Source organism: Lampris incognitus, chromosome 16 (genome assembly GCF_029633865.1).
Source record: "Lampris incognitus isolate fLamInc1 chromosome 16, fLamInc1.hap2, whole genome shotgun sequence".
NCBI lineage: Eukaryota > Metazoa > Chordata > Actinopteri > Lampriformes > Lampridae > Lampris > Lampris incognitus.
Window position 1 is genome coordinate 35,412,306 of NC_079226.1, and position 12,826 is coordinate 35,425,131.

The following is a 12,826-nucleotide window of genomic DNA, read 5'->3' on the forward strand; positions in this document are numbered from 1 at the left end:
CCCATGCTACTCAATCTGTTAATTTACTTTATTAGCTGTTATTGTCATCACATGGATTTCCAGAAACAAGTATTCACATTTAAAATCAAACATCGAAGTTGTAAAGCGCTGCGTCACTGATTAACTTCTCTCCGGGGACCAGTAAAGGGTATCGACTAATTCCTGAATGCCTCTGTCTGGACTTTCAGTTTTGCACGCCCATTGCCTCGGCCTGGCTAGTGGTCGGAGATAAAGTGACTCCCATCAGCCTGTTCGATGACACAGCCTATAACAGACAATCAGAGACTGACGAAGAGGAGGACAAAGACATCATGGAGGAGGCCAGAGAGGCTACACAGTCCAGCGTTTACCTGGGTAAATTACACGTACACATTTCATGGTTCTCTAATTCAACAAATCTCAGAAAAGGACTTGTAACAAGAAGGTTTCTGGTTTGAATTCTTAATTGATCACAGATCTGGGCAGGTAAAATTAATAACGGCACTCTCCTACTACTGTCAACTGGTCCTTAAACAAGGCACTCACCATCAACATGGTGCTGTACAGGGCCAGGTATAGATCTGCAACAGTAGTCAGGTTTTCATTCAAATTTTAGACAATGTTTTAAAAAATCAAAGACCATTCCTGTTTGAGTCAGGTGTATTTCCTTTAGCTGATTTGTGGGAGAAGAGTAGACATGAATTGCCATTGGAGGAATAAAATAAGTCTATTACCACCACTCTTTATTGCATAATCAGTTTAATAGACACTATCAATATTTCTACTTTAAGCGTAAAACCAGTTTTGCATGGTTGGCAGTGTTTCCATTCAGCTTTTCTTATTTGCAGCTTCATTTTTTGCATTGAAAATAGCATGAAGCAACTCAACTTGGAAGTGTTGCAGGGTGTGGAATATATAAGCATGTGGGCTCAAACATTTCTTGGGTAACTTCACATTAATGTTATACAAGGAATCAGTACTGTTGTGCCATGGATTTGTGTCTCTTTTTTTCATACTGGAATACACTCCACCTCTTGTTTGAAGGGATGTACCAGGGGCAGCTCTACCTCCAGTCTTCAGTGAGGATCACTGAGAAGTTCCCCTCCAAAGCCCTTGGGTCAGAGAAGGATGTTATTCCACTGCCCATTGTCAAATGGAAGCCCCTCATCCGTAAGTCTGCAATGGATCCATTTGCTTAAAGTGCCCTGTCCCTTGTAGCTACATGTGAGCAGAAAGTACTGTTTCCTGTAGATGCTTTTGTAGGTGGGACCGTGGTGGGTTGGACATTATGTTGGTTCTGAGGCCCAGACTCATTCCTGGGCCCAGTTTAAGATCAATTCTAGTTAGTGTTGTAGTTTAAGAATCGGTCTTGTTTGGACATTAAAGAGCAGGGTAACCAAATTGACAGATTTGCTTCAAAATACTTGATAAATGTGGGAGATGTATTGCTGTTGACATGTTAAAATGTGTTGAACCATGTATAGAACTGATTTGCGGAGTTAGACCGTTTTTGGGTATTTTTCTCGTTTTCCTTTCTTGATTTTTTTTGGCCGGCTTCCTTGGTGACGTCGCCGTCTTCCTTTCGGTGCCACGCCCCCAGAGTCAGAAACCAGTGGACACTGCAGATTTTTACACGTTTTACACGAAGCTTTGTTTTATATACTTAGCAACATTTTTAATCATACAGAATTGGCTGGGTGGTTACTGATATGTTTTCCTGGGGTATAGGTATCCCAAAACACAGATTTGAGCTCAGTTACCCGCCACTTTAATAACATCCATGGACAATAATGCTGTACCTGAGGTCCGGATAGCATAGTGGTCTATTCTGTTGCCTACCAACATGGGGATCGCCGGTTCGAATCCCCACATTGCCTCCAGTTTGGTTGGGCATCCCTACAGACACAATTGGCTGTGTCTGCAGGTGGGAAGCCGGATGTGGGTATGTGTCCTGGTCGCTGCCCTAGCGCCTCCTCTGGTCGGTCGGGGTGCCTGTTCGGGGGGGGGGGGACTGGGGGGAATAGTGTGATCCTCCCACGCACTACGTTCCCCTGGTGAAACTCCTCACTGTCAGGTGAAAAGAAGTGGCTGGTGACTCCACATGTATCGGAGGAGGCATGTGGTAGTCTGGGGTGAATCAAAGAAATAAAAACAGCGCTGTACCTGAAATTGTAACTGTGGTTCTGGGAGCACGCCAACCAGTTGAGGTTATGCAATAAATGTTCATATTTTTTACATTTTTTTGAGCTGTGGGAACATTTTTTAAATGTCGGCATAACACCCACATGAATTTAAAAGAAACGCTGCACATACTACCAAAGACGATAGTACTGTTTATAGTTTTATAGGATCATTTTGTTTTCAGGGAATACTTTTAAAGGTCTTTCACAATGAGTTTCTTTATTACTTGTTGCTGAGAGCCTTGACCATCGCTATTTGTCCTCGTCTGGACTCGACCCTAATAAAACTGTTATTCCTCCTGCAAGACACTTGGTTGAAAAGATCTCTGCATTGCACAGCCTTTGTTCAGACGCGCGATATCATTTCCCAAGGCCGTACATCCAATTTGGTCCGAGATAAAGGGGCTGTGTTTGACACTGGGTTCATGTCGCTGTTTCAGATTCTCCGTCCCGGACACCAGTCCTGGTGGGCTCGGATGAATTTGACAAGTGTTTGAACAATGACAAGTTCTCCCACGATGAATACAGCAACGGTGCTCTGTCCATCCTCCAGTATCCGTATGGTAAGAACTTCTTATTGGACTTATTTTGTTGGCATTGTTAGCCACCTGTAATTGGTAGTGGTATCAAAATTTGGATTTAGTTTTCACATGTGTGTCTAGCTTTCATTTTTGGTCATGACGGTTGCAATTTTATATTTTCCCATTGCGTCAAACTCATAATTTTAAACATTTTCCATTTTAAAAATTTACCCACATTGAACACTACTCCCTGTCTGCTTGTGTTGAGGGAGCAAACTGGGTTGTATTTTACCACTTTTCAAAATTCTGAAACTGGTTTAATGAGTGAATATGATAAATGAAGTGATTACTACATTAAGGTATTTGAATTTCATCAATGTTCAGTTTATACAGGATGCTGTAGCAAAGAAATGGATATGATGCCATTTTCTCTGATGCTATTAAACATGGATGGCGGCACAGTGGCCCAGTGGTTAGCGCTGTCGCCTCACAGCAAGAAGGTCCTGGGTTTGAACCCCGGGGTTGTCCAACCTCGGGGTCATCCCAGGTTGTCCTCTGCGTGGAGTTTGCATGTTCGCCCCGTGTCTGCGGTGGGTTTTCTCCGGGTGCTTCGGTTTCCCAACCATCAAAAGAAACATGCATGTTAGGGTTAGTACTCTTGTCTGTGCCCCTGAGCAAGGCAATGGGAAATGGGAAAAGAGCTGGAGTTGGTCCTCGGGTGCTGCATGAAGGCGGCAGCCCACTGCTCCTAGCTACACAGATCACAGCTAGGATGGGTTAATTTGCAGTAAAAGGAATTTCCCCAAGGGGATTAATGGAGGAAACTTCAAAACTTAAACACTGTCATGCAGACACCTGGCTCCTATAGTGAGAGAAGCAAAACAAAACTAACCAATGACAAATTCCTCTTCCTCTCTGTCTTTCTTCTCCGTAGACAATGGCTACTACCCTCCCTACAGCAAGCGATACCGAGGGAAACGTGATAGTGCTGTGAGCCTGATAAAGAGGAATGGGCCGGGGGGCGAGAGTCGTCGGAGAAAGGACCCTGTTCTGCTGCTGCCCTGGTGGAAGGAGATCCTCGGCACCATTGTCTTCTGCATCGCCGCCACCACGTACATAGTCCGCAAGTTCTTCCACCCCCCTGCGCCCGTCACCTACGTCCGGGTAAGACCGCCACCTCTTGGCCTGCCGACACATTAGAGGAGGTTGCTCACATGACATGTTATTGAGCAGTTACCCCATGGGCAATTCCAATTGTGACCACATGTGGCCTTGTTTCTTTGTGGACAAGTTGGGTAACAGGTGCGGGTTCATGTACCTGGGAAAACTGACCAGCTATGATGGTTGGAAAAAGAAGCCCTTGTGTCTCAATACTTAAGCATGTTTTATTCATTTTAAAAACCAAACCCGATCAGTAGGTCAACTTTCCTCTCACCGTCTCCCCGTTCTTGTCTGCCTGCCTCCCATAGCAACGCAAGGAGTCGGAGACACAGTGCCAGACAGACAGCAAGTTTGACCTTGAGGTTGTGGAATCCAAAGAGCCGGTTGCCACGGAGATGCGTTCTAATGAATATGTGTCCAGGTACATCAGTAACAACCTGTTCTGTGTGTGTGTGTGTGTGTGTGTGTGTGTGTGTGTGTGTGTGTGTGTGTGTGTGTGTGTGCCCTAACCGCTACAGCCTGCGCTACCCCATTCCCTGTGTTTTTGGTTTTTTTTTATCCACGCAACTAGAAGTCACCTGTGAGTCTCACTAGTTTGAGGTGTAGCTACAGAATCAGCACTGTTGCCATGGCGACCACCGGTCTTCCTGCCTCGGTAGGACAAGGCAGAGATTGGAGACAAGAGCTGTAGTATCGTATGATTGGATAAATTCAGCTGTTTGCTGTCAAATAAAAATGACCTTGGCACCCGTGGGCCTGAGCCTGCTCCTCGCTGCAGCAGCAGCACGAAACTGTACTGCTTTCCACAACTGTGAGCACACTGCTGACATCACTTCGTCAAACTTTATTCACATAGTACACATGTCGAAACATCTCAGATGCAGTGCATTTCACATACGGCCGGTCAAAAGATAATAAATAGCAAGAGAGAAGATCACGGGTTGCAGTAAAAGAACATCTATCCATTATCCGAACTGTTTACCCTGCTCTCAGGGTCGCGGGGAGCCTATCCCGAACATTCGGATATTAAAACTTAAGTCAATAAAATGAAAGGCAAAAATAAAAGCATCAATTAAAGAAAAGTCAAAGTAAGACTGAAAAGGTACATCTTTAATGTTAAGAGACCATCGACTGCGTCAGATGCCGTCAGGTCCAAAGGGAAACCGTTTTAAAGTCTTAGAAATGTTCCTCTAGTCCGGCGGCTTCACGTATAGTTGGCGACGCTAACCTGCGGGCTGCGTCTGAACCTCCGTAGACCGATCAATACGGCTGGAAATGTTTACATTCATGAGCTGAATTGCAGGCAGGCATACTGCAGGAGATGTGATTCCCTTTTTCATGACCTGTAAATTCTGTGCATTTGGTCCAGCCTCCCACGACAGGCAGGTGTGTGCACGTGCAGCACATGGTGGCGTGCACGCTGGCGGACACTGTCTATGTTGCTTTCCCCCTCCCTCTCTCCCACCCTTCTTTCATTTCTTAAAATAAACCCATGGCTATGGAAGGCAGCTGGTATGGGCGTGGGCACAGGCCATTAGTAGGAGACAGATAAGAATTATGTCCCGCACCACATCCACCCACACATTTTCCTAAACAACGCCCCCTCAGCCACGCAGGGAGGCAGCAACAGGGTTCGCATCCAAGTTGTGCCTAACTTCTTAACAAAGTAAAACATGATGTATTTTTCCAAAAGAGTGATTGAGGAAACCCTACCAGTCAAGCGAGGGTACAAATATATTCTGAAGTTTGCAGACAACTAGATGGTCCCATAGGATTAAAGCAGCAATACTACGGACAAGTCCTCAAATTTTGTTGCCCTTCAGAAATGCCCCAAAAAGTTGCTATTTGTATTCTTGCCTTTTTAATAGTTATTAGTATGAGGACTTAAACATAAAGAGTGACTGACACACACACGCACACACACGCGGTCCTTTTTACAGTAACACTCTACTCCTTTTGAGGAATAATGAGGAGCAGGTGAACTGTAAGCCTTTGTTTAATGCCTACTAAGGAAACATCTTTCTCCAGGTACCTCACTGACTTTGAGCCGGTGCAGTGCCTCGGCCGCGGGGGATTCGGCGTCGTGTTTGAAGCCCGCAACAAAGTGGACGACTGCAACTACGCCATCAAGAGGATTCGACTACCCAACAGGTGCAGCCTCCCACTCATGATCACCAAAACAATCGTGCCAGAACCCATGGACTCTGGTGTGTGTGCGTGTGTGTGTGTGTAACAGCTCAAATAGAAAAATTGGGACTCAATTCACAATTAATCCAAAGATTGATCTCAGCTGCACAAGCAACTGTAGAATCCCAAGAAAAACCCGACACCAACAATTCATCATTTGCTAAAAATGCACTTGTCAAAAACATGGTGATGGGTATGGACTGAATGTTTCCCCGAGAGCGTCGATGAATAAAACACGAGTTGTCTTTCGGGGAGCCACACAAACGTGTGTTCCTCTCTTTCAACACTGCATGTAAAATTCAGTGTAATCCCATTGCGGACTTCGGCCACCACCCAGCCGACAGCCGACTTGTAATTTGGTGTTGTGTACGGTGTTTGCGGTGACGTTTTCGTTGAGCCCTTGGAGTGTCGAGGCTGACTTGTCCTCAGTTTCAATTCCAATGCAGAAACCCCTCTCTGAATTTGTTTTCTTATGGTCAGTCAGCAGCAAACCACAGATGTGACCAGTAACACACACCAAAAAATAAATAAATAGATAGATAAAAAGGAAGTGACCTCTCAGTAGAAATGAATTTAAGTCCAAAAGAAAAGGATAGGTAATGGAAAGGTTTGAGACGAATTAGCGTTGCCATCAGTTGAGGCGGTGGATCTAAAATTAGATTTGCCCTGTGGCTTTGTCCTCAGGGAGCTTGCCCGTGAAAAGGTGATGCGAGAGGTGAAGGCCCTGGCCAAGCTGGAGCATCCCGGCATCATCCGCTACTTCAACGCCTGGCAGGAGAGTCCACCTGATGGCTGGCAGGAGGAGATGGACAACAGGTGGCTCAAAGACGCCAGGTGTGTTTGTGACTTGGATATGTTTTTTTTAAATGGATTCATTTGTGTTTTAACCTGTGTCAATCCATGAGGCATGACAACAACGCAAGTTAAGGATTTCACTCATCCCCGATCCCTCTCAGGCACAAACCCCCAGAGGAAAAAAAAACTAAAATGTCCCCAGGAAAAATGGGACACACAAATGTTACAGGTTGTACCATTCATTTAATTAGACTTGGAACCAAAAGTTCCTGCACTTGAATCAACTTTGTGTTGAAATTTTAGTTACATTCGTCATCTTTTTTTAAATGTAAATTGAAAGTAGCTCCTTTATCTGTTTTTGAGCAGAGTTGGAGGTTGTTTTACAATACTTTTATCCTTATTTAGAGAGAAAGAAGTCAGTAGGTGAGACACAGGGGAGGACGCTGTGGCTTCTATTCCATATCTCTGGGGGTAAATGGGGCTAAATGCTTAACGTTCAACTCACAACTGCCCATAACTGTGTTAGTCTTGTTGAAAAATTTGAATATATTTAACTAATTTGTCCATGTTGGTTCCAGATATAAACGTTTTTACATGCATCATATTTTTTCTTTTGCCAATGTATCGGGTGAGATCAAAAGCAATGTCTTAAGGCGTCCGGGTGGCGTGGCGCTCTATTCCGTTGCCTACCAACACGAGTGTCGCCAGTTCGAATCCCCGTGTTGCCTCCGGCTTGGTCAGGCGTCCCTACAAACACAATTGGCCGTGTCTGTGGGTGGGAAGCCAGATGTGGGTATGTGTCCTGGTCGCTGAGCTTGCGCCTCCTCTGGTGGTCGGTCGGGGCGCCTGTTCAAGGGGGAGAGGGAACTGGGGGGAATAGCGTGTTCCTCTCATGCGCTATGTCCCCCTGGCGAAACTCCTCACCGTCAGGTGAAAAGAAGTGGCTGGCGACTCCACATGTATCGGAGGAGGCATGTGGTAGTCTTCAGCCCTCCCCGGCTCGGCAGAGGGGGTGGAGCAGCGACCGGGTTGGCACGGAAGAGTGGGGTAAATGGCCGGATACAGTTGGGGAGAAAAAGGGGGGAAAAAATAAAAAAACAAAACAAAAACAAAAAACAGCAATGTCTTACTTTCTTCCAGCACCACTGATTGGCCAGTGAGCCTACCAGACCACATGGAGGTGCTGTCGGTCAAAGTTCCCGTGTCCAGCTCTGTGTCTCCCGTCCAGCTGTGTGGCCCGAGAGGGGACAGCTTGGAGGCATCTGTGGATGAGCGGGTCCTGCTGTATGGCAGCACCAGTGACGCTGATGCTGACGCTGAAGGAGGCCTGTCCTTCCGCCCTCTCCTGGGCCAGGACAGCTTGATGTCGGAGAGGGACAGCCAGGCTGACCCGGATGCCTCCGACAACCCCCACTCCTTCGAGCTGTGCCCCCCGCGCGGCCTGGGCGAGTGCACCTCCTCCTCCTTCGACATCGTGTTTGAGGACTCGGGTTGTGACCGCGACGCCGACGCAGACGCCGACACAGACTCTGTCTCCGAAGTGGTCAGTCCTGGCTTGCTGACCAAGAAGGCCAGCTCTTCTTCCTCAACCCGTACCCGGAGTCAGGAACCCATGTCGGCCTCCCTGCCGGTCTCCTCCTCCCCACCAAGGCCCACTTCCCTCACCCTGGCTGTCCCTGCCAGTCCGCCGGCCCAGCGGCCTCATCCCTCACCTAAGGTCAATTAAACATTTTGGGTTATAATTAGGGCTTACCTGAATGCTTCGAAGCCTTTGATCGTTGCCATGGTAATCAACAGCAAAATTGGTATTTGTTTTTTTCTTTTTTCTTTTGGGAGACGGTAAACGGCAGTTGGCAATACAGCACGGGAAACACCGAAGAAACTGTCAACGTGAACGCAGCATGCCGTTAATTATTTAAGATTTCATCTAAAGGTCTACACTGACGAAAAGCCTTATTTCTATTTTCTTTTCACGAGCAACCGATTCCACTTTGAAAGTGTTTTTGTAGCCAGTTTAACTAAAATGGCTGTCTGTCTGTCTGTCTGTCTGTCTGTCTGTCTGTCTGTCTGTCTGTCTGTCTGTCTGTCTGTGTCTGTCTGCCTGTCAGTCCTGCGCTTTTCTTGACAACCGTTCATCTGATCGACGTCACACTTTGCGGGTGTGTTGCTGAAGATCCAAGTGTCGAGTGTGAAGTTGTTTGGATGAGTGGTTGTCGAGAGAATCGAGAAAAAACACACGCACACACACACACACACACTCCTGCTCTAAGGGTCGCGGGGACGCTGGAGCCTATCATAGCCTTTGTCTCTCAAATTGCATGATAATTAATTACAATAAAGACATAATTAATCAATAATAACAGCTAACATATGAGCAATTTAGTTTTTATAGTTTCAGGCTGTAATTTACTTAATTTGATTCTTGCACACACCCCCCCCCCCCCGCCGTGCTGCCGAACATTTGATGCCCAAAAAAAGGTATTCGGGGCAGCCCTATCTAAAAAAAAACATCGTTTTCAGATTTTAATCTTTTTATGTCTATTATCATTTATTTTCTAAGATGTATTTTTAATTTTGCTTTTGAAAAGTAAAAGCAGGATATGATTATTGAAAGCTATGTTAAAAAAGGTGTAATATAGTAAAGCTGCTCATTTGTGCAGGTGTTATTGTTTTAACATGGTTTACAATGAAGTTCTATAAGGGCAGATTTAAGCAGCTATTGCCTCATATTTTCCTTAAATATTTTTCTTATGATAAACCCACTTTAAATTCGGGTCAGCCAAGAAAATAAGGATGAAATAAAGCTTCAATATTGATGCTCAATGTCTCAATAATTTGGGTTTAAATAGTAGATAATGAATATAATAAAACAATCTCCCTAAGTGCAGGGTGCACCAGGACTGAATCAAAAATGCAAAGATAATTATAAATAAGAATTATTTGGCATTTGAGAAATTATCCGGGGTAAAATTTAACCGCACTTGAGAGGTTGATCCCCAGTGTTATTCCTTATCCCATAATGTCTTTTATCGGCCTCCACATAGCATAAAACCTTATCTGACATTTGTTTTTTTTTTTCTTTTGGCATCTTAAATCAACTTTGTATGTTTATTCACTGTGTGCATTCCTTTTTGCAGGTCTACCTTTACATCCAGATGCAGCTGTGTCGAAAAGAGAACCTGAAGGACTGGATGGCCCGGCGCTGCCTCGCGGAGCAGAGGGAACACAGTCAGTGTCTAGACATCTTTCTGCAGATCGTTGAAGCTGTAGACTTCCTGCACAGCAAGGGACTCATGCACCGGGACCTCAAGGTAAGCAAGCACATGATACCCAACCACTCATCACGCCCTTTCTTATTTCACTTACTGCTTTCGGGGGGGGGGGGAGAGAGAGAGAGAGAGAGAGAGAGAGAGACTTGGATCTGTGCGATTGCTAACAGGAACACGCAGCTTTATAATGAAACCTGACCACTTTAAGTCATCCATTTAAAAAAAAAAAACTTGACTAGAACCCACGTGTACAGCTCACATAAATACATACCCAAAAACTACACACCCTCTCACAAACAAACCATTCTCCATACAGGCAAAAACATTTATCTTGACTTTGAATCATGTTTAACCCGTTTCCTTTGACTCACCATAGTTCAATATAGACTTGGCATTTGAAAGATTTCATCGCAAATGAAAAAAAAAAAGGTCGAGTTTTTGATTAGGGGTCTAAAACAGATGTTGAGACTATAATGGATGCTTAACCACACTAAAAAAAAATCACATCAGAAACTTGTTTACCTAAGCTGACACTGAAAAACAGCATAAATGGGTATAGGCACTTAAACATACTGTAATCCTGACAATCAAGGACCATACTGGGGACCTGAGGGAGGAGATAAAGTGCTTCCAAGCAGCAATTTTAAAAATCAATGGGAAAACGATGTGAAAGTTGATGTATTTTACATAGAAAGTTAGGTCTAAAGACGACTTATTTTGGTCACTATTTCAAAAACAAACAAACAAAATAACGTTCATTTCATGTATTTGGCCTCCAAAGGGCTCTCTGAAACTAGGCCTGTGCCAAGGCTGCTGACCATCTGAGGGATTACTACAGGTGTGGGACCTGAATTGCTTGGGTTAGGGTTAGGTATGAAAAGAAAGATCTTGCATGTCATCAGGAAAATAAGTGTCAAAGTAGGCCAAATTTACTAGTTTGGTTGTAAACTAGTCTGTTTGTCACTCATCCAAAGGAGTTGAATCAAGTGCAACTGGACTTGGTATATATCCGTGAAGACGTTTCGCCTCTCATCCAAGAGGCTTCCTCAGTTCGTGCCTTTCTAACTAGACCAAGCTAGTCAGACTAGCTTGGTCTAGTCAGATTCAACTCCTTTGGATAACCATGACCTGGATGAGTAAGAACATTCACAGATATGTTTGTCACTATTTCTACTAAAACAGACAAAAAGAAAGAAAAAGAAATGCCTTTTATTTCATTTGTATTTCATGTGTTGGGCCTCCAAAGGGCTCTCTGAAACTAAGCCAGGCCAAGGCTGTGCCCATTAAATGTGAAAATTAAAACTTTGTCGTAGGACTAAACCAAATACATTGTTGGAAAGGTCTTGACCTGTAGAGTAACGTTACGTCAGTCTGAAGATTGTAAATGGCTCCTGTTATGAAATATTGACCTCTGAACCTTGACCTCAGTGTGTGTTGGAAGGCTTTTCATTCAGCACCAGAAGGGGCTGCAGACATGGGACCAACTGTTGTAGAGCACTCTTGACTTCAGCAACTTGTAACTACACCCATAGTCACAAGTGGGGTCGCTGTCAAATATGGTCAATTAGATATTTAAAATCTGATCACACATGTGTGTTTCCCATCCCCTTTAACCACTCAATGTACTCTCAATACTTGAAATTCTAGGAAATATACCTTTTTTTTTAAAACAAAAAAACTACAATTCCCATGAGCAGTGCCATGCAGCTTGATGCAAATCAGCATCACAGTTGTTGTTCTTTTGGTTTGCAAAATAAGGTTGTGAATAGGGTTGAATAAAGATATATCTACAGAACATATCAAATATTTGCTGCAGCTGAAACATACATTACACTGAATTTAGGTGGTTTATTTGAAAAAAAAATACAAATGATTATTTATTTAGGATATTTTGGCAAGTATCGTAAAAGCGTTTTGGGGTTGTGTTCAGTGTCAGCGGGAGTTATATAACGCTTTGAAGCATATTTAAGGAGCTTTGAGCACTATATATATATATATTTTTTTTTTTACAGTTTCCAAATGTTTGTTCGGCCCCCTCATGGCTTTACTAAACTACCCCTGGGTGCTTAGAAATCCAAAGAGGAAGAAGGAATACTTTATCCCTGGGGCACTCTAAATTCTACTATTTTTCCTTTGTTTTTTTTATCGAAACAACATCATCAAACAGCTACATGAAATAACACAAATAACATAACCACTTAATCAGAATCTCTTGTTTGCTAAGTGTATCACTATATAGGAATTGAACATGGTGTAACAGTGCAGGAAAATTCCACTGTAGTTCAAGTTATTTATTTGTCATGCACAACAATTACAATAAAGCAGTAGTTGGCAATGATATTCTTATTTTTCTGGCTTACCTTCAACAATGCTCATGCAAAAAAAAAAGTAAGAGTCATGCAAAGTAAAAATGAGAATGTAAGGCACAAACATAAAATAGTGAAGAAGTTAACATGTAATACATATATGTAAAAGAATATAAGAAAATATAAGATCAAATATAATAAAATAAAATCTAATACTATGATGTAAATTAAGAAACTGTATGCAGAGGGATTGTGCAAGTAAAAAAGGGAATCTAAGAAAATATGATAAAAATATAACTGTGATGGACTGTACATAAATGGTAGACCATTGAAGGATTGTATTTGAGCACAGAAAGCGTTGCATTCCTACAACTTTCTGGCGAAGTTAACAATACAACAATACAATACATTCACTGAACGAAGATTAT

The 12,826-nt window shown here is 43.6% G+C and overlaps 1 protein-coding gene across 1 annotated transcript in view; it reads left to right on the forward strand.

Moving 5' to 3' along the window:
• eif2ak3 (eukaryotic translation initiation factor 2-alpha kinase 3) overlaps positions 1 to 12,826 on the forward strand; it is a 59,306-nt gene that overhangs the window by 39,262 nt on the left and 7,218 nt on the right. Inside the window, exons 6-14 of the mRNA XM_056295850.1 lie at positions 189 to 354; positions 1,024 to 1,149; positions 2,600 to 2,722; positions 3,615 to 3,844; positions 4,150 to 4,262; positions 5,870 to 5,992; positions 6,713 to 6,862; positions 7,964 to 8,540; positions 9,961 to 10,134. Coding sequence (XP_056151825.1) covers positions 189 to 354; positions 1,024 to 1,149; positions 2,600 to 2,722; positions 3,615 to 3,844; positions 4,150 to 4,262; positions 5,870 to 5,992; positions 6,713 to 6,862; positions 7,964 to 8,540; positions 9,961 to 10,134 — 1,782 coding nt within the window. The remainder of the gene's footprint in view (positions 1 to 188; positions 355 to 1,023; positions 1,150 to 2,599; positions 2,723 to 3,614; positions 3,845 to 4,149; positions 4,263 to 5,869; positions 5,993 to 6,712; positions 6,863 to 7,963; positions 8,541 to 9,960; positions 10,135 to 12,826) is intronic.